Source organism: Bufo gargarizans, chromosome 5, assembly GCF_014858855.1.
Source record: "Bufo gargarizans isolate SCDJY-AF-19 chromosome 5, ASM1485885v1, whole genome shotgun sequence".
Classification (NCBI taxonomy): domain Eukaryota; kingdom Metazoa; phylum Chordata; class Amphibia; order Anura; family Bufonidae; genus Bufo; species Bufo gargarizans.
In genome coordinates this window covers 119,779,943-119,803,006 of record NC_058084.1, presented here as the reverse complement: position 1 = coordinate 119,803,006, position 23,064 = coordinate 119,779,943, and the positions used below count along the sequence as shown (strand labels likewise).

General features: G+C 42.5%; 1 protein-coding gene across 2 annotated transcripts in view; it reads right to left on the bottom strand.

Annotated features, from left to right (window-relative positions):
- The window catches only part of PRKDC (protein kinase, DNA-activated, catalytic subunit), a 408,896-nt gene that overhangs the window by 355,491 nt on the left and 30,341 nt on the right, over positions 1 to 23,064 (bottom strand). For both annotated transcript variants that reach the window (XM_044294047.1, XM_044294048.1), the window contains exons 4-5: positions 22,331 to 22,405; positions 22,115 to 22,223 (exon numbers count right to left, since the gene is read on the bottom strand). In XM_044294047.1, coding sequence (XP_044149982.1) covers positions 22,115 to 22,223; positions 22,331 to 22,405 — 184 coding nt within the window. The remainder of the gene's footprint in view (positions 1 to 22,114; positions 22,224 to 22,330; positions 22,406 to 23,064) is intronic.

Genomic DNA, 23,064 nt, shown 5'->3' with positions numbered 1-23,064 from the left:
GAGTGGGTGCTTGACTATGGCAGTCAGGTGTCTGGCCAGAGCCATGGATTGATAATTTGCATTTTTTGACCTTAGGCACCAGCCAGTTTTGCCCTTAGTGACCAAGCTATTTTATTTTTCATGTTTTTATTGTCATGTTCCAAGAGATATAACTTTTTTCTTAATACTTTCACTGATGTAGCCAAAGAGCACTTCTTTTTTAGCGGGACAAGTTATAATTTTTAACAATGCCATTTTGTGGTACACATAAATTACTGATTCACTGATTGTCTTTCTGGAGGGGGGTTGGGGAAAAAAAAACAGCAATACTGCCACTGAGTTTTTAAGTTACAAATTTTGCAGTGTTCATTTTTTTTGCAAAAATAATATCACAACTTTATTCTCTGGGCCAGTACAATTACAGTGATGCAAATATATATAGGTTTTTTGTGTTTTTTTTTTTCTTTCTTTCTTACATTTTATTACTTTTGCGCAATAAAAAGATTTTATAATGTTTTTGCATCACTGCATCTGAAGAACCACTTATTTTAACTTTTTTTCTACAGAGTTGTGTGAGGGCTTGGTTTTTGCTGGATGGCTTGTAGTTTTCACTAGTACCATTTTGGGTTAACACTTTCTTATTGCGTTTTATACCTTTGTAATATGTATTCAGTTTCTGTCCTAGCTCTTAAAGAGGACCTGTAACTTCTCCAGACATGTCTATTTTAGTAACTACTTGCATCCCCATGTAATAAAAATTCTGGAGCATCTATTCTTATGACTCTATGTTGTGCCATTCCTTCATTACTCTTGCTATAAATCATGAATGGATTACCAACGGTAAAAAAAAAATGAAGGTCCACATGGGTGTTTCCAGTTGGGTGGTGTGTCTTATGCCTTTATTCACACGTCAGTGTTTCGGTCAGTGATTTCCATCAGTGATTGTGAGCCAAAACCAGGATTGGAGCTTCACAGACATAAGGTACGAGCGGAAGATCTGCACCTGTTCTGTGTTTAGAGTTGCACCTGGTTTTGGCTCACACACATGGAAATGACTGACTGAACACTGACGTGTGAATAAGGCCGAATGCACACACAATGTTCCGCGGCCGTGAGCGGTCCGTGGTATCCCGGCCTGTCATTGGTTGCTATGACGCTGCGCGCTTCATGCCGCCGCTGCGCTACAGTAATACACTCGCATGATCTATACGAGTGTATTACTGTAGTACAGCGGTGGCATGACGCGCACGGCGTCATAGCAACCAATAACGCTGTGCACTCCTGCTGTCAGCAGGAATCCAGTTCAGCATACCACGGACCGTTCACTGCCGCGGAACACGGCCGTGTGCATTCGGCCTAGGGCATTACACTATCCAATCAGTGATTCCAGTGTCAGACTCTACAGGAAACCCAACTGGTAACACCCATCTCCCAGCTAGATCTTCATTGCAAACTGGTAGCAATTCAGTCATAAATTCTAGCAGGAATAATAAAGAGAAGGTACCACACAGAGTCATAAGATGCTCCATAATTGTTATTACAGGGGGGTGCAAGTAGTTAATAAACCAGACAGGTTAGGAGAGGGGACAAGTCCTCTTTAACTTTCTCCTTTGTTTGGACCTTTAGCAGGGCAAACAGTTTTGCTTGACTTTTTTACTCAGACCATTTACTGTGGCCAAAGAGGGAAGGGGAAGAGTGAATCAATTAGAACATGCACTGTTCTTTGGTGAGCATATTTATTTAGGTCTATCAAGACAGGAATGGAGCGGTCATGCTGTCATCCTTAATTTTACATTTACTATTATACTAGCAGATAACATATTTCTTTCACAGCAGCAGCAAAATAACATTGGATTACCTATTTATGTAGAAGATTTATCTCTGTGCTGACTGCTACAGAAGGATAATTGGGCCATTTATTAAGCTAAAATATTCCTAAATTAGGTGTATTTCTGCCGTTGCGATGCTATCTGCTCACGACAGGTCTAATATTGTGGGCATGGCATGGGCAGGGAAGGGGACGGGCCAGCAGGTTCATTATTTTCTACGTCTGTTTTGGCATGTAAAATGCTCTAAATGTAAGACAGCTCGGAAGCTGTCTTACATTTAGAACTAGCGCTGGATGCGCTGAAGTTATGGAGAGGCCTGCGCCTGTTCAGAACTTTGGCGGATCCACTATCAGCTATGGGGCAATTATTAAGACCAGCGTCTAAAAGGTCAGCATTAATAAATGTGCCCCAATATGTTGTACCTAATTTTAAATGGCATAGTACTGCCGAATAATTCTTAAAACACGTTACTAATATTGAGTGTAAAAAAAGACTTCTTTCTGATGGAGATGTCCCTTTAAAAGCCAGTTCTTCGGTATATAATCCTTATTAAAAGGGAGTGTTGTTTACCTCGCTTGGCTCCCCTTTCTCTACATTATCTACTCACTTTCTTTCCTTTCTAATGTTAATAGAATCTCATGCCAAGTAACATTTGACTTTGCCAGCAAAGCGTCAAAGTTAATCCTGTGAGTCTGCAGCCTGAGTTTTTCTAACTATGAAACTTTCACTTATTCGATTTACAGCTATTCTGAGTGTCAGCCTGTTCATTCACTTCATCATACAAGTCCCAAGCCATAGATAATTTTATTTCCTCCATTGAATGCTTCCATAAGGATTAAACATGCTTTGGGCAAAACATCAGGGGGTTAGAGAAAGGCTCACATTGTCCTTTTCTCATAACTGGAGAGAATCTTTTATGCACATTCATAAAATGGCTCGGCTTCTGTAACAAAACAACGTGCGGAGCATCCTTGATTAATCACAGTCATTAATCCAATAAACATCCCTCCATACATGTTTCACTATAATAGCCTATGCTCCCAGGGATTTGCTTTCATAGCTATATAAGTTTCGCTAATACGTTAGAAAAAAAATCAATTTTTGTGTATAGAAAAGTTCTACTAGAGTAGCAGTAGGATTCATTTTCCAACCTTTGCATATAAAAATTCAATTATATTGGAGCCCTGGCAAACAGATGTTTATGGATCAAGCCGGCTTTATGGGAGGAATTAACAGGGCTGCTGGATTAGTAGCATGTGCTCCATCACCTGTGTCAAATGCTTGAAGACACCTCAGGTTCATTTAGGAAGCACATGCAATTCACCGAGGATTGAGAGAATTTAGTCATTACCGCTATGTGGAGACATGTTCATTTTACCACAACTCTCTGGCGGAGATGTGTTATGTTCCCTACACCTGCATGGATTTTGGATTATTCTGCTTGAATGAAAACTTAACAATAGTTAAAAGCTTTCTTAGGCTCATAATCCTTGAGAGAGGTAATTAAAAGGCTTCTGCTGAGGTTTTGGGTGCGGTATTTATTTAGACATTTTTTTTCCCTCCATTTTGTTGCATATCACCAAAATACAGTACAGGCTTAGCATAACTCGGTTTGTCATTTAGATACTGTTTCTGCATCATAAGTCCTGTAGAAACCAAATACAAAGATATCAACATATGTGGCAATAAATGACAAAATCTGGTCTACACATTAATGTTGTGTGGGATCAACCTACCATCTAATGTGCATGGTTAACTTCCATCTCATTCCCAAAGGCAGATGTCGGTGGAGATATGGATCGAGCAGTTGGATTTTGAGTGTCTAATCCTTGTTCTTGGGGGGTTAAGCAGGTATGGAGGGATCTGGCAGCAGATGTCTCTCTCTCCTTGTTCAGGATATAGCTATGATCAACTGAGATGAGCAAACAAGTGTGTGGGGGTCAGAAGAGAGAGAGCTGTCAGCCAAAGGAAGATTCAGTTGACCGCTATCTATGTGTATGGCCAGCCAAACTCAGCACTGCTACGTTTGTATATGGTTTTACGTTTGCTGTTTGTGTTACATGTAACCTATTGTTTATGCTACTTGGCAGCTGTCCTGTCATCTGTAGAAATCTGCATAAGTTCTATGTAGATGGTCACTCACTTGTTTTGGGTTATCCCAGTCCCAATGCAGCAGTTAGAAATAGGTGCAACACGGTCAGTGGTTCTATTGTACCTTTGCTGAGCCCTATTTTTCACATCAAAGTGACAGACAACTCAGTGAAACCTGAAGGACCCTATTATAAGCGAAAAAGGTCCATTGGGTGATACAAAAAACATCTCTCTGTTTCAGGGACCTCACATGCCCATTCTTGATCAGGATGGCCTATTGACTCCAGTGGGTATCCTGTAATGCATCCTTTCCCATGTGGTGCTGCAGAGAAATTGAATACTTGCTGCCGAGGCAACTTGTGGTCAACGCAGCTTCAGAGGACCTGTCTAACAAAAATGGATTGCAAAAAGTAGACAGCAGGGTGGCTCAGTGGTTAGCACTGTTGCCTTGCAGGACTGGGGTCCTGGGTTTGAATCCACAATATCTGCATGGAGTTTGCATGTTCTCCCTGTGTTTGTGTGGGTTTCCTCCCAAAAAGACATAGTGTTAGGAACCTTAGACTGTGAGTCTCGTAGGGGATAGTGTGATGCTAATGTCTGTAAAACGCTGCAGAATATGTCATCTCATTCTCTATATAAGTGAGTCTAATGATTAAATGAAATTAACCATCTATTTTAAAGGGGTTTTCCAGTTATAACACTTTGAAGCAAGTACATGCCTTTGAAGCAAGATTCATACTTACCTACTCTAGGCCGCCCCAATCCTTTGAATTGTCTCCATCTTCTGGCCCCCATACTGTTTACATCCGGCGGCGCATGGGCACGACAGCTGCTGGTCATTGACTGGAGGGATGTGTGGGCACTTGCTTAAAAATCATTATCACTAAACTTCTTTAAGGCTGTATTTGTCAACTGTTTAATATATATTTGGCAAAAAAAGGAAGCAAAAGCATAGTATCCTACACTTTTCTATCCTGCTGAGTGTAGCAAAAAAAAAAAAATATAATAATAATAATTCACTGAAAGTGGATAGATAGAAGATAGATAGATAATAGATAGATAGATAGATAGATAGATAGGATACCTTAAAAAGGTTATCTTAGAAAAAGATATGTATGACTTATCCTAAGGATAGGTCATTATTATCACATTAGCGGCGGTCCCGGCAGGCTCCCGGCAGCTTGCCAAGGACGGAACTGTAGATCATATAGTGGCAGTGCTTGGTATTGCAACTCAGTCCTATTGACTTGAATGGGGCTGAGCTGCAAATAGGCCATGTGACCAATGTACAGTGATGTCACAGGCCAAGGAACTGGCTGCGGCGCTCAAGGCCTCTTCTAACAGCAGATAGGTGGGTGTCCCGGATGTTGCAACCCTGCAGCTCTGATAATTATGACCTATCCTGATAAGTCATAAATATTTTTTCCTGGATAACCCCATTTAAAGGGGTTCTCTGGGCTTTTCATAAAGTCATGGCATCTTCTGTTCTGCATACAAAAGATAGTTTCATCAGTATTTACCAGTCTGTCACGCTGCCAATTCCGCCATCTCTGCAGCACTTACACTGGCAGCGGGCTCATTAGATGTGTTGCCAAGTCTTCCTGTGAAGCTGCACATACAGTATATGTAGCTGAAAAGGAAGACCCAGGACCACGTCCAGTTGGGACCCGAGCCCACAGCCAGTGTGAGCCCAGCAGAGACAGAGGCATCAGTGGCACAACAGAGAGGTACTGACCAATCCTTCTTACACTGGACAGAAGATGCCAGGAATAAATGCAAATCACAGGTCATATAGGCAGCGTAAAGGAAGCATGCAGCAAGCATGTATTCAGTAGTGTTGAGCGCGAATATTCGAATTACGAATTTTTTTCTCGAATATCGCAATTTCGAGATTTCGCGAATATTTAGAATATCGTTCTATATATTCGCGAATTCGAATATTCGTATTTTTTTTTTTTATTATAATATTTTTTTTCTTTCCCACTTCTCTAAAGTTGTTCTTACCTGTCCTTTGGATTCCTGGCTTCCTGGCTGCTCCAGTCAGTGGCGTTTCCAACTTACTGCTATATTCCATATTAGCTAAATTACAATCTAATCTATATGTGTATTTTACGAAATTTCGCAAGTTGCGATGCGAGTAATATAACACGAAATAATCGCATGAAGATTTCAATTTAGCACTGCTATATTCCATATTCTAGCCTAATATGGAATATAGCTGTGCTAAGTTAGCACTGCTGTATTCCATACTAGGCTAGAATATGGAATATAGCAGTGCTAAGTTGAAATCTTCATGCGATTATTTCGTGTTATATTACTCGCATCGCAACTTGCGAAATTTGCAAATGTTCTTAATATTGCTCTAACTTCGTCTTTTAGAATATTACGAATATTCTAAAAGACGAAGTTAGAGCAATATTACGAAATTTCGTAAAATACACATATAGATTGTAATTTAGCTTATATAGTGCTATAATCCCTTTTTTTCCTCTAATTTTTTTTGCCTCTTCTGAACTTAAGTTTTGTAAAATATGTACACTGTTAAAAAATATTACTATAGCAGTATATTAGCTTAAATACAATCTATGTGTATTTTACGAAATTTCGTAATATTGCTCTAACTTCGTCTTTTAGAAATTTCGTAATATTGCTCTAACTTCGTCTTTTAGAATATTCGTAATATTCTAAAAGACGAAGTTAGAGCAATATTAAGAACATTTGCAAAAGCCGAAATTGCGATGCGAGTAATATAATACGAAATAATCGCATGAAGATTTCAACTTAGCACTGCTATATTCCATATTCTAGCCTAGTATGGAATATAGCAGTGCTAACTTAGCACAGCTATATTCCATATTAGGCTAGAATATGGAATATAGCAGTGCTAAGTTGAAATCTTCATGCGATTATTTCGTATTATATTACTCGCATCGCAATTTCGGCTTTTGCAAATGTTCTTAATATTGCTCTAACTTCGTCTTTTAGAATATTACGAATATTCTAAAAGACGAAGTTAGAGCAATATTACGAAATTTCGTAAAATACACATAGATTGTATTTAAGCTAATATACTGCTATAGTATTATTTTTTAATAGTGTACATATTTTACAAAACTTAAGTTCAGAAGAGGCAAAAAAAAAATTACAGGCAAAAAAAGGGATTATAGCAGTATATTAGCTAAATTACAATCTATATGTGTATTTTACGAAATTTCGTAATATTGCTCTAACTTCGTCTTTTAGAATATTCGTAATATTCTAAGAGACGAAGTTAGAGCAAATCACGAAATTTCGTAAAATACACATATTAGCCTAGCCATAGTCAATTAGCATAGGAACGTTGCCTTATACTATCAAGATAAATAATCGCAATACGCGAAAAAAAATTCGTATATTATTCGCGATAATTGGAATAATTACGAATATTCGATTTCGACGAATATAACACGAATATTCATTCGAATATTCGCGAAATATCGCGAAATCGAATATGGCACCTCCCGCTCATCACTAGTATTCAGTACATCATTTATATTCAGGTAATTATATAAAAATGATACAGTAATGTGTGCAAAATTAGGTGAGGTTGAGGTTAAAATGAAGGGAACATAATGATCCATGTCATGAAAGACATTTTGACAAGAGCAAATCTGTGTAGGTATTTTCTGTATATATAATTCAGTTATCTAATATATAAAGCTGAGTGTGTGTGTGTGTGTATGTATGTATCTCCACTAAAGGAATCCACACCATCGCATTTATAATCACGAAATTTGGCACACAGGTACATCAAGTGTCCGGGAAGGTTTGAGACGTACTGTTCCCGAGATATTCCCCAAAAATGTATAAGCCAATCGAATCTTGGTCACATGACCCCTATCAGCCAATAGAAGCTTGCAGGTCCTCCAGCCTCCAAATTCACAGTTTTACTCCAGGTTTCCATAACAACCCAGCCATTTATCTTCACTGCTTTAGGAGAGCTTTAAAGGAAATCTGTCACCAGGGTAATTGCTATTGAAGTAAAGCCATGGCCTAATAGCACTTAGTACCTTATTTCAAGATGTGCCTTTGTTCCAGCAATAAATGTTTTTATCCTCTGAAAATCCAGTTTATTTGGTATGCAAATGAGTCAGTAGGGTGCCCCGAGGGGCATCACTCTTGCAGGAAGGAGCCCAGACATGCCCCTTGCCACAATGTGTCCACCCTGAAAAGACTTAAAACCTCACCCCCAGGCCACACTAAGCCACGCCCCTGATCTGGTTAGGCCATGCCCCTCCTACTACTGAGCCAACAGGGAGTGAAAAAATGAAGGTAAAAATCTACTTCTGTCAGCTGCAGGGGTGGGAGGGAGGGTGACTTTCTCCCTGCAGCTTACACTCAGACAGTACAGTGCTGCTGTATTAGAGTGAGCTGTTCAAAAGGACACGCCACTGATCCAGTAAAAGCCACCGTTAAGGGGGCGGACCCCTGTGGAGGTCATTGTCAAGGGGGTGGTATGCTGTGAAAGTCACTGTTAAAAGGGAAGGCTGCTGTAAAGGTCAAAGTTAAAGGGTGGGGGGCTGTGGAGGTCACTGTTTTGGGGCGGGGTTGCTGTAGCTGTCACTGTTATAGTGGATAGTGTTGATATATTTTAATAACACACACCCGAAGCCGGGTCCTTCAGCTAGTCAAACTATAAATATGAATTGAGGCCTACTACACTGCTACAGGCAAGCTGTTAACAATTACAGACAGCTAATTATGGTAATGTATGTGTAGTGAAAGGTATCAATTATCCTTCATCTTACTATAGTCATAGAAAATATAAAAACTAGCAAAAGCATCTGTCAATCCAGTTCTAGTATCAGTAGTCACAGTGGTACTGAATCTGCTGTGTTTTTTTTTTTTTTTTTTTAACCAGCTGACTATATGTAATGGGTCATAGTTTGACTCTGAATGTGAGAGACATTGTAATTTTCAAATTGCTTACTATAAATAGCAAATACAAGACCACAGTTTTCTTTCTATTATTTGTCCTAGCAGTACGATTACAATGCACTGTTACATTTGTATTATATCTCGATCAAACCAGGGCTATGCTGTGCATTAAAACGCTTCCAAAGCACAGCAATAATAGTGTCAGGGTGAATCAACTATTAATAATAATAATAATAGTAGATACATAAAAAAATAATACGATTTTATAACCTGAAGATAGATGCATCTGTGGATGGACGGACAGACAGTTATACAGAAGGAAAGCTAGACAAATCGTCTTTATTCTCTACCATATTGGTAAATGCAAGACAGAAGATATTCAGGATTCCTCACATCAGCAATAATTTGTTTTACTCTTCTCAAAGTTATCATCTACTGATGGTAAAGTATAACCTACGGTAGTATTTTTCAATCTCAGTCAAACTGCCAGGTCTTGTTTTAGAGTGAATCCTGGAATACGGGAATAAGTAGGCTTGCACAACAGCTAAGTGAATAATGATAACTAAGTGTGTTGAATAATATTACAAACAGTGTAAAGCAAATATAAAAGTCATACACAGCATTTTCAGCTAGTAAACAGCTTACTCTCCATGAAACACACAGAGAATTTATACTTTTAGTGCCCATGCTAAGTTGGGCACAGAATATTCCAGAAAGACTCAGAGATAAAGATAATTTTTGTGTGTCCTGTGCTTATGCAGTATTAGCTAGTACTCTCTCCAATTTAGATATGATTTACTTTATAATTTAAAAATAAAAAATAATTATTATGACACCTATGAGTCATAATATGATACACATAGAAGCCCTCATACCCGTACCAATTTTTTTTATAGCATATATCATATTCAGTAGTGGACTTTACCAACATGCAAACCAAACAAATGCTTGGGGTCCCAGAGACCAGGGGGTTCCCCGATGGCCACAATGGGTTGGCTAAAAAAAAAAAAACTGAATGGGGCAGACATACCACAGGTATTGCCAGTTCAGCTGCACAGGATCCCACAGCGGAGAGTTTAGGTCCTTCCCAGCACTCGACTCGTCCAAGTGCTCAGGCTACTGTTGAGAGTAGGACATACTGGGCCATGAGGCCCAGAGCTTAGAGGTGTGACATAATTTTGTTTGTGGTTAGGGAAGTGACAACTCTGCCTCTGTATATAATCTATATATAAGTGTCCTCTATCACAAGATGCAATATTATGGACATATTCTCCCTTCAAAGCATTGCTTGAGAAGAATACTTCCCTAATACACTCTCATAGAGTGCAACTACTTGCAGCAAAGTGTTCAACCTACAAATATGTGGTGTGAAAATCACAAAGTTGTAGACTCGATATTGGCTCCCTATACAGGGCTCTACATTCCAAAATTGCTCCTTCACACACAATCCTCCAAAATATGACTATTATTTTAACATGATCAATTTCCACCATTTGATCAAGCACAGTAATGTCATACATACCTAATCATGAAATATACTGTACATACTTTATGTGAAAATTATATTGTTGTTATTATTATTCTATATCAATCTGTCAGCAAGGTTTCTATCAAAAAGTACCTTGACACAAGAACATATGGTATACTCTAATAATATGACCAGCCCTTTAGCATTAGCTATTCCTGTTGTTTTTTAAGGCTGATACAATACTGACTTAATATCCCGGAGGCATCAGACTGTTAGACAGCCAGATCACTTCACTTTTCAGATAATGCAGAAGATACACTTATAGCTTTTCAATGTGATGCCATCAAATTTGAAGTCAGAGGATGTCATGGGTATTGTTAAAAAACCATCACATATTTACTTCATTGCTTGTACGCTTGTACCTTGTCACATGTGAAAGACCATCATCTCACGTGAAGGTCAGTTTATTTAGGACTGTCTCTAAGCTTTCTGGTTCTGCTGTTGGGTCTTCTTGCCGTTAGCATCTTGCCGCTGGGCTGTGGCCATCACTTTGTTTAAATTGAAAACTGTGCTGTAATGTTTCATTTTTCTTCATTTTTCCAGTCAATACAGAGGAACAGATTTTCCAATTACTGTATTCTTATCCTCAGCTTCTTAAGTCTCAGAATGAAACAGTATTTTCACTTTTTCCCAAGCCGGGGCTGAGTGTTTCTGAGCCCGTAATTAGCAGAATTGGTGGTGATTGGAGAGCTAATGCATTATCTAACAATGTAATGGTTGAGCTATTGACAATGCTCCAACCTTTCAAAACAATGCTCTGCAAGAGAGAATGAGTACAGAAACAATGGCTCAGAAAGTAATGTTCCTAAATATACAGTTAGAGGAATAAAGTAATGACAAGAAGTAGACCTACAAAAAAATCACAGGTTGCTTTCATTACGTTGCTTTGACTGATAGCATGCTAGCATGGGTCCTTTGTATCAGAACCCATTGTGAGAACTTTCTAAAATCATAAAGATATAAAAGAAATGTCTGTTAACCAGAGAAAATATCATTCCAGCTAACAATCTCATTAACTATTGTACAGTGATATGCGAAGAAACACCAGAAGTTTAATCAGTGGCTTGATGCTTAATGTAGCATCAGAAAATGCCCTCTTGTTTAAAAGATTTTTTTATTTTTTATTCTTCAAGTTACTTTATTACAAAAATACTGACCGCTAGTTTCGTAACTGATTGACCTATGCTGCTCTCTAAATAATTTTTTCAGCAGTCATCTTATTATCATGACAAGCAGCATTGCAATGAAAAATAATGCCTGTGTAGGGATAACATAGGATCACACCATTCATTCCTCTGCACAATAACTACTTACCGCTGTACAGGACACAGCAGAAAAACAGAGAAAACTCTCTCTTAGAAGTTAATGAACATCTCCAGTCTACAGATTTGGATGGAAGAAAGGGGTTTGAATCTTATCAAATGACAGCAGTGTCAACAGTGCCGTCCCTCTCGCATTAAAAGCAGTTGGGTTGAAGATCTGAGAATTCTTAAACATTCTGAGGCAGATGTACTGTTGAAAATGCACCAGTACTTTGGTACAATATGCACCCCAAAAAGTTATGCATATGCTATGCCCCACAATTAATAACAGTTTTATATGCATCCATTAAGGGTGTTTGGCTTAGCGGAAAAAGAATCAGACTTCATGGGAAAGTGGTTGTGGCTTAAATCTGACATTGTGCATCAAAAATGTGCCAAAATGTTGTAAAATGAGTAATAGTGATGTCAATAGATTACAGGTGAAACTCGAAAAATTAGAATATTGTGCAAAAGTTAATTTCTTTCAGTAATGCAACTTAATAGCAATTGCTTTAATGCAACTTAAAATTAGAATATTGTAAAAAGTTTTAATTTTTTAGGCTCAAAGTGTCACACTCTAGTCAGCTAATTAATCCATACCCCCTGAGCAAAGGGTACCTGAGATTGGGACTTTGGGGTTTTTATAAGCTGTAAGCCATAATCATCCAAATTATACCAAATAATGGATTGAATTATCTCGCTTTGCATGTGATGAGTCTATCTCATATAGTAGTTTCACTTTTTTAAGTTGCATTACTGAAATAAATGAACTTTGCACGATATTCTAATTTTTAAAGCTTCACCTGTATGTAAAGTTGAATGGGTTCTCTGACTTCATCAGAATAGATCATCGATATCTGATTAGTGGGGGTCCAATTCTCGACACCACCGCCAGTCAGCTGTTTGAAGAGGCCACAACACTCTGTTGGGTGCCACGGCCTCTTCCTAGACCAGTGATGTCACAATCATTGGTCACATGGCCGCGTTGCAGCTCAATCCATTCAAGTGAATAGGCATGGGCTACAATAGCAAGCACAGTCACTATACAATGTATGGAGCTGTCCCACGACTTTGGACCCCCACCAATTATATCTTGATGGCTTATCTTTAGGATAGGTCATCAATACTGAGCTCAGAAGTCCAGCAATACAAATAGCAAGCTTATACTAAGACAGGGTAACAATGTGTAAAACAATCAGTCCAGCAGGGGTACCCTGTTTGTTTGTTAGATAGCTGAGTTTAATAAGAAGTTAAGAATTTACATATACACATACATATACGGTTCTATGCAGTTGATCCAAGGAGAGGCCAGAGTCTGAATATATACCTAAGGTGAAGGTATATAGAGCGGGAGGCCGGGGAAGAATATCCCTAGCACCGATTCCCTAAACTGGTCCTCTGCCCAGGGACGTCTCCTGGTGGTGGGGGCGCCCTGTCCACGTGCCTAATCTCCAGCTCCTAGCTATCTCTGGTAAGGTGAGTGGTGGAGTGAGAGGCAATACGTGGTGTCTACATGGATCAATAGCACGGACAGAAAGGATTCGTTAAAGAGGTGTCCACTGTATACTGCCCTCGTGGCGTAACCAGGAGGTACAGGGCACACCAAGAGGATAAAATTCTTGTTAGAAAAAAATACGCACAATTCAGCATAGATATATTAAGATAGATAACCTACAAGCCCCGACGCGTTTCACCCATACAGTGGGCTCATCAGGGGGTTATATGTGGTAGGTGTGTTAAGGTCCTGGGACCATTACCAATGGTTATGGCCGTCCCAGTTCAATGATGCGTGCGTGAATAAATACATACAGGGAAAAACAACAATCCTTATTGACACAACAGACCCAAGGTAATTAGATGGTTGCCAAATGGCAGTTTACATACGGTTTTTTGGCGGCATGGTTAGTGACCTCGACTGCCAACATACACACTGCAGAAATAGACATATAGGGCCCAGGTTAGTACAGATAAGATAACAGAGAGTGATTGCCCTTAGCGCTGAATGTTAAATATAGATAGATACCTGAGGTTAGCAATGGAAGATTGCGTACAGACCGTTACTGAGAAGGCTCATAGATAAGAGCATGTATCTAACTGGCTGAAATACACCACAAGAGATACAGGCGCCCCAGTTAATTCAACCAAGATGTAGGGCTAACCACCCAGGAGATACCTAAAAAAACATATATGCCAAACATAAAATTAGGGCTATACATAAAATGTGGATATACAAGAGATGTTGTCAAGTACTTACATAGTGTGATCAGTAGTGTGGAGGAATGGGTCTGAGGTGGTAATCCTCAGTTAGGCCCTCCCTTTATATATCCCAGACGCCCAGTCACAGGTGAATGTAATTACGAGGCTAAGATGTGGCCATAGTAATCTGAGCGTTGCGAAGGGGGACGTCCTTAATATTAACTCCATGTTAGTGGTCTGCCCGGCGGATGCATGGAGGAAATGTTCCAGACTGTCCCGTGTCATTAGGGTTCCGGCCTGCGTGTCAGCTTGGGCCGCACGCCAGTATGCGTGTCAGCGTGGACCGCATGCCGGAAGTGACAAGATTGCCGTCACTATCTGGCCGGAAGTGCGGGGTGTGCGTGTCAGCTTGACACGCACCCCGCAACTGATGCCTCACAAGAGGTGCCGCGCCGGACGTGGGCAGTCCCAATAGAGCGAGACAGTGGGTTGCTCATGTAGTGAGATACACTATGATAATCAGAGATAGTGTGTGATCCGGATGGGCCAGACCACCAAAAGGATGATGTCCATGGGGGTAAAGTTAAGGAGGATGGGCATATTTAGGGGGGACATATAGAGGGTGGGGCATGAGGAAATGCTGTGCCAGGGAAGATGCACATAGGACTGTTAATATACATGCATGTAAATGCTAGGATGTAAAAAATGTATAAACGGGGCTACCTTGAAGATAACAAGGATGCCCACTAGGGGGTGTGACACTGTGCAAAGACACCCCAAAACTGTAACGTTCGGGTACTTAACGTACCCTGGCTATATATCATAGGAATTAATATCTAACTGAGGCCAAAGATGCAAAGGGGATGGCCACCGGACGGGGATACCCCGCAACGAGGCCTGAGCAATAAAACAAAAGGGAATTTAACAGCAGGATGGATGTTGTTATTAATGTAATTGGGCATACAGAGAGAGTAAGTAATTATAGAAAACAAGAAAAGGTCAAACTCTCGTTGAGTCCTCGGGGTGATTGGGAGCGAAACCTATGAATCCACTCGCTCTCCTTCTGTAAAATGCGTCTGTCCAAGTCACCACCTCTTGGAGAGGGGGATATCAATTCAAGGACAGAGAACCGGAGGCAGGAGGGGTCACCACCATGGCAGTCATTCACATGAGTGGCCACGGGTGTGGGTTCCTTTTTGATAACATCGTTCACGTGTTCTAGGATTCTTCTCCTGAATTTGCGTATCGTTTTGCCAACATAATCCATGGGGCATGGGCACTGGCACAGGTAGACCAGCCCGCTGGATAGACAGTTGGCAAAATCCCGGACCTGGAACGAGTGACCTGTAACCGAGCAGGTGACTGATTTAGTGGTTAGAATATATTGGCAGGCCTTACAACGACCGCATTTAAATATACCCATAGGTTTCCGGTCGAGCCAAGAGCCAGCCTTCTGGGGTGGTGAGAAATGGCTATGAACCAGACGGTCCCTAAGGCTCCTGCCCCGCCTATAGGAGACCGATGGGTATTTGCTTATAATATCTGAAATATCAGCATCCATATGTAGGATCAGCCAATATTTCTGTAGGATCTCTCTGGTTTCACGATTGGCGGCATCAAAATTGGCGATGATGCGTGCCGGTTGAGGGTCGTCATAGGTTTTTCTTCTTGGGACTAGGAGTTCGGTCCGCGGTCTAGTGGATGCTTTCTGAAAAGCCTCCCGAAGTATTCCTTTCAGGATACCCCCTTGCCAGGAATCTATCCTGGAGCCTACCAGCCTCGTGAAAAAAGGAGGAGTCATTGGAACAGTTTCTCCTCACTCTTAGGTATTGCCCCTTGGGTATACCTCGTCTAAGAGGGGCAGGGTGATAGCTGCTCCAATGGAGAAGGGAGTTGGTGGCCGTGCTCTTCCGATAGATGTTGGTTGATAGGCTGTCTCCCACCTTAGTGACCCTTACATCAAGGAAGGTAATGGATTCATAATCCCATTCACAGGTGAACTTGAGACCCACGGTATTGGCGTTCAGGTCCACAACGAATCGTTTAAAGCTAAGAGGATCACCCTTCCAGACTATAAACACATCGTCTATAAATCTGGTCCAAAATTAGATGTAATCAGCCCACCAGACGACGTGGTCCGGAAAAACATGAGTGTCCTCCCACCAGCCCAGGAAGAGGTTGGTGTATGACGGGGCACAAGGACTGCCCATAGCCGTCCCCCTGAGCTGGTGGTAAAACCGTGCATTGAACAAAAAGAAGTTGTGATTGAGAGTGAACGTCAAGAGTTCTCGGATAAAGGCATTGTGCAGGAAACAATGGGTGCCTCTGGTTTTAAGGTAGTGATCCACAGCCCTCAAACTAGCTCTATACCACATGAGCACGTACAGAGCCTCAACGTCAATGCTACCGAGGATACATGCTGGATCCAGATTCAAGGTATTGATTTTATTGAGGAAGTCCATCGTGTCCCTCGTATATGCGGGGAGGGACACGACGAACTCCCTCAGAATCTGGTCCAGATATACACCACTGTTCTGTGTCAGGCAGTTAACGCCTGACACAATTCGACAGCCTTTATGAGGGGAGGTGCCCTTGTGTACTTTAGGTAGGCCATAAAAAGTAGCTACCAAGGGTTTCACTGGTAATAGAAATGCATATTCCGTGGTGCTGATGACCTTATTTTGTAAACCCGTGTTCAAGATATTTTTAAGTTCACCTAAGTACCTAGCAGTTGGATTGTTCTGTAGCACCTCATATCCCTCCCTGTCTTTAAGGAGGTCAAGGCACATATTTTTATATAACAGGGAGTCGAGGATGACAAGGTTGCCACCCTTATCGGATGGCTTGATCACGATCGTGTTATCCCTCTCCAATGACCTAAGTGCCTCCATCTCCGAGACTGAGATTAAAGGACTTGGGTCTCACATGTCCCAACTGGTCAAGATCTCGTGTGACCAGCTGGAGGAATATATCAATATGTTCTGAACTCAATGGAGGTGGCATTCTACTGCTTTTGGGCCGCAGCTTGGTGAACGGGCCTGTGCCAGGGATACTATTGTGCTCACTATTGAGATCAACAAGGTCCTGCAGATCCCCATAGTCAGTCTCTTCCAAACCTAGTCTTCGGCACGTGTCCCTGTTGGAATTCTTAAAGAACTTGTGCCATTTAAGTCTTCTGCAGAAGAGATGGAGGTCCTTAGTCCTCAGTCCCCGCCTGAGGACCCCCATCTCTTCAGCACGAAGTATCCGGGCAGAGAGATTAATAATTTGGAGATCATCTGCAGGCACCTTCCTTAGCGGTTCCGAAGCGAATAAGGGTTCATAGCCATAGCCATAGCTCGACCGGAAACCTATGGGTATATTTAAATGCGGTCGTTGTAAGGCCTGCCAATATATTCTAACCACTAAATCAGTCACCTGCTCGGTTACAGGTCACTCGTTCCAGGTCCGGGATTTTGCCAACTGTCTATCCAGCGGGCTGGTCTACCTGTGCCAGTGCCCATGCCCCATGGATTATGTTGGCAAAACGATACGCAAATTCAGGAGAAGAATCCTAGAACACGTGAACGATGTTATCAAAAAGGAACCCACACCCGTGGCCACTCATGTGAATGACTGCCATGGTGGTGACCCCTCCTGCCTCCGGTTCTCTGTCCTTGAATTAATATCCCCCTCTCCAAGAGGTGGTGACTTGGACAGACGCATTTTACAGAAGGAGAGCGAGTGGATTCATAGGTTTCGCTCCCAATCACCCCGAGGACTCAACGAGAGTTTGACCTTTTCTTGTTTTCTATAATTACTTACTCTCTCTGTATGCCCAATTACATTAATAACAACATCCATCCTGCTGTTAAATTCCCTTTTGTTTTATTGCTCAGGCCTCGTTGCGGGGTATCCCCGTCCGGTGGCCATCCCCTTTGCATCTTTGGCCTCAGTTAGATATTAATTCCTATGATATATAGCCAGGGTACGTTAAGTACCCGAACGTTACAGTTTTGGGGTGTCTTTGCACAGTGTCACACCCCCTAGTGGGCATCCTTGTTATCTTCAAGGTAGCCCCGTTTATACATTTTTTACATCCTAGCATTTACATGCATGTATATTAACAGTCCTATGTGCATCTTCCCTGGCACAGCATTTCCTCATGCCCCACCCTCTATATGTCCCCCTAAATATGCCCATCCTCCTTAACTTTACCCCCATGGACATCATCCTTTTGGTGGTCTGGCCCATCCGGATCACACACTATCTCTGATTATCATAGTGTATCTCACTACATGAGCAACCCACTGTCTCGCTCTATTGGGACTGCCCACGTCCGGCGCGGCACCTCTTGTGAGGCATCAGTTGCGGGGTGCGTGTCAAGCTGACACGCACACCCCGCACTTCCGGCCAGATAGTGACGGCAATCTTGTCACTTCCGGCATGCGGTCCACGCTGACACGCATACTGGCGTGCGGCCCAAGCTGACACGCAGGCCGGAACCCTAATGACACGGGACAGTCTGGAACATTTCCTCCATGCATCCGCCGGGCAGACCACCAACATGGAGTTAATATTAAGGACGTCCCCCTTCGCAACGCTCAGATTACTATGGCCACATCTTAGCCTCGTAATTACATTCACCTGTGACTGGGCGTCTGGGATATATAAAGGGAGGGCCTAACTGAGGATTACCACCTCAGACCCATTCCTCCACACTACTGATCACACTATGTAAGTACTTGACAACATCTCTTGTATATCCACATTTTATGTATAGCCCTAATTTTATGTTTGGCATATATGTTTTTTTAGGTATCTCCTGGGTGGTTAGCCCTACATCTTGGTTGAATTAACTGGGGCGCCTGTATCTCTTGTGGTGTATTTCAGCCAGTTAGATACATGCTCTTATCTATGAGCCTTCTCAGTAACGGTCTGTACGCAATCTTCCATTGCTAACCTCAGGTATCTATATATATTTAACATTCAGCGCTAAGGGCAATCACTCTCTGTTATCTTATCTGTACTAACCTGGGCCCTATATGTCTATTTCTGCAGTGTGTATGTTGGCAGTCGAGGTCACTAACCATGCCGCCAAAAAACCGTATGTAAACTGCCATTTGGCAACCATCTAATTACCTTGGGTCTGTTGTGTCAATAAGGATTGTTGTTTTCCCCTGTATTTATTTATTCACGCACGCATCATTGAACTGGGACGGCCATAACCATTGGTAATGGTCCCAGGACCTTAACACACCTACCACATATAACCCCCTGATGAGCCCACTGTATGGGTGAAACGCGTCGGGGCTTGTAGATCAAGTCCTGGTTTAACCAGAGTGCAAACTCAGAGACCACTTTAGCCACCCAAGCAGAGGCGAATATGGGCCGAAGCGCTGAGCCATTTGCCGCAAAAATGGATTTCGCCCAAGGCTCCATGCGGCGATCCACTGGGTCCTGCAGGGATGAGCCATCGGCTACCGGAATGGTGGTGTTTTTGGCGAGGCGTGCTACCAGAGGGTCCACCTTGGGAGGGGAGGACCACTTAATCACCCAGTCCGCCGGAAAGGGATACAGCAGATCACGAAAAGTCGACATGTAAGGGGAAGGCATTAGGATTCTGCCTGGCTCAGAGAAAAGACACTCCCTGGTGACTCATTGAGGGGGAGTCGTCCTGTACCTCGAAGGTGTCACAGACAGCAGAAACTAAACTGTCCACCATGGAAGCAATCTTGGAAAATTGTTCCGGATCCATATCCGAGTCGGAGACATCAATTTCCCCATCTGACAGAACTTCCCCTGGGAGGGAGGATGTGTCCCAGCGTGACCCATGGGGGGAGGAGATGCTGAAGTGTCAGAGGAGGAATGACATCCTGCTCTGAGCCGCTTGTGCGAAGGTCTGCCCCTAAGGCACTCTCCAGAGGATGGCGCTGACGGCTCAGGTGGAGATTTATCAACTAATCGACCAGCTCCCCCTTGGCTGGCGGGAATCAGGGGAGTTGGGCTGCCCTCGTCCACTTTTGCCTCTTGGGGAGGTTGAGCTGTGTTTTCCCTACCTAAAAGGGAAAGAGATAAAACAAAAACAAAAAAAATAACAAAAGGAAGCTGCCCTGCACGCAGGGAGGTCTGCCTCCTAAGACACTAAGGTAAAAACTGATATGTTCTCTCCAGGTTGGAGGAGGAGCTAACAACACTTTTTAGCCTAGTGTCGCCACCTAGTGGCAGCAAGCAGCTATACCCATGGTTCTGTGTCCCCCAATGATACGAGCGAGAAAGATACGTTTTTTATCTGCGGCCTTAGTAGAGGACATCTAAGTTGTTCCTGTACCACTTTCAATGTTCTGCTGGTAGACTGTGAAGGTGTTACCCCAAAGGCCGCCTCTTTTATGAGCCCTGACATCCGCTTTCTTGGACCTGGTTTTATGCGCACTAATAGCCTTAATCAATAGCCCCCTCCGATATGCTTTCATAGCATCCCACACTGCATGTGCAGACGCTTTTCCCGCATTAAAAGCAAAGTATTCTTTAAGGGATTCAGCCATGCCTATCAGGTCACCCAAAATCTGCACTCATATTGCATTACATTTCCATAATTTCGGGCCCCAGGCTAGCCCCTCCGAGACTTAACACCTTTAATATGGAGTGGTCTGATAGCGATCTAGACTGATATTCAGAGGAGTGGACAAATGGAAACATTGCATTACTCACCAACGCCAAATCAATTCAGGATAGAGTGTGAGAAGTGGATGAGCTGCAAGAGTATTTACGTTCTGCAGGATGCCTCACTCTCCATACATCTATCAGACCTACCTTCTTCATAACGTTGCATAGCGCAGAGCTTCCAGGGGATCTCCCAGAGCCACCCACCCTACATCTATCTAATCGGTCGTCCGGTGCACAGTTATAGTCCCCAATGAGCATCCACAGAATTCCACGATAGTCAGCCACAATAACTAGGATCATTCTCAAGGGGGTCGGTGCGAATGGCGGGGGGGGGTATAAATCGCCACCAGCATTAATTGAATACCTTCTATATTACATAGCATACAGACAAATCTCCCTTCCTCATCTAGAAACTCTTTAGTGCATTGAAATCTAACACTCTTGTGTACTAATATACTAACTCACCTGGAATGCGAGAATACTGCATGAGCCGCATATCCCACCCATGACTTCTCAAGCCAATGTATTGTATTTTTAGTTAAATGCGTGTCTTGTAAACAGCAGCTAGCCGGCTAAAACCGCGATAAGTAATTATAAATGCTAAGTTGCTTATTCGCGTCAGCCAAGTCCCTCACGTTCCAGCTGAACATTTTAAATCATGTGTGTCATATTCCATAGTCCAGGTATATCTGTGATCCCCAACTATTAAAAATACCTGCATCACTAATTCAAAGTGCCGTACTGTTCCCATAACCATACCGGAGTGAGTACCCTCCCCCCTCCAATATAGGATCTAATCCAAAAGACGTAACTCCTAAACAACTCTTGCATAGGGCACTCCCTAACCAGCTTGCCCACCTTGGTAAATAACATGTTCAACCCTTCAATTTCTATTTACATAAACAGTAAGAAGAAAAAACATAAAATTGTTAACAGCACTTTCTGTGCAACTCACGATCCTGCATCAGAGGAACTAGTAGTATAGTGTTCATCGGAATGTTCCATCCATGGAACCGTCCCAAGACGCGTAGACCCCCATAGTATAACCCTTTAAAGGTAACTTGTCAACTGCATTGTACTGCCCTCACTACAGGCAGCATAGTGTAGTAACAGACCTGCTGATTTCTGCAGTATGTCACTCTGTGATGGTATTTATTACTTTTAAAGGTACTGACCTATGATAGCTTACAGCGTACACCAGCGCTGTGAGAGAGATAAGTCTGATGCTGCTTCTGGACAATGATTGAAGGGTTTCTTTCCTGTTGTGCATAGGAAACAATCCTGCCAATCATCATCCAAAGTCGGGAGAGGGCAGGGGCAGCATCTCTCTCGCAGCACTGTGTGCTTTGGCATGTCAATACTATAAAAGCCATAACAGCAGTGAGAGTAGGCTGCAATCAGTAGGTCTGCACTATATTATGCTTCCTTTAGTGAGGACAGCATAGTGAAGCTGACAGGTTCCCTTTACGTTTTACTGTTCCTTATTTTGGCACCAATAAGGGTGACAGGTGAATCTATTAACAGTTGCTATCTGCCCATAATGACACAGAGATGGACGTTTTATCCGTGCCTGCTATTACTGCTTGTTGTCCCTTATGCAAATGCATTGAAGATGTGACGCATCTTACCTGTGTCGGATAATTTGGTTTTATTAGCCAGTTCACCGTAAAATTTATTGAAAAGTTCACTGATCTTAAATTCTTCAATTGTGTAGGATTTCTTCAGAATCTGCAATAACTGAAATTACATGAAAGAAAACAGAATGTTCAACACCTCACAAACATAGATTATAGCATGACTTACCGTATATCAGTAAAGGACTCGACAAACCTTATCATAGTTACCTTAATTAGAAGATCTAATGCAGCTACTTTGCACTTAGCGTATTTTTCTTTCGTGTATGCAATGACACATATTTTCTAATGAAAAAGAAACATGAAATTAGGTATAGAAAGATGCTCGACCAACTCCATTACATATACATCTTAGGCTACTTTCACACTAGCATTCGGGCGGATCCGTTCTGAACGGATCCGCTCATATTAATGCAGACGGAGGCTCCGTTCAGTACGGATCCGCCTGCATTAATAACTTTAAAAAAATTCGCAAGTGCGCAAGTAGCCTGCGCGGATCCGTTCAGACTTTCAATGTAAAGTCAATGGGGGACGGATCCGCTTGAAGATTGAGCCATATGGTGACATCTTCAAGCGGATCCGTTCCCATTGACTTACATTGTAAGTCTGAACGGATCCGCACGCCTCCGCACGGCCAGGCGGACACCCGAACGCTGCAAGCAGCGTTCAGCTGTCCGCCTGTCCGTGCGGAGGCGAGCGGAGCGGAGGCTGAACGCCGCCAGACTGATGCAGTCTGAGCGGATCCGCTCCATTCAGACTGCATCAGGGCTGGACGGCTGCGTTCGGGTCCGCTCGTAAGCTCCTTCAAACGGAGCTCACGAGCGGACCGACGAACGCTAGTGTGAAAGTAGCCTTAGTCTCCACTTATATCAGAAACCGCAACACATTGCAGGATCAGTTACGCAAGGGACACCAACAGCGTGCAATGGACCTCACTGACTTAT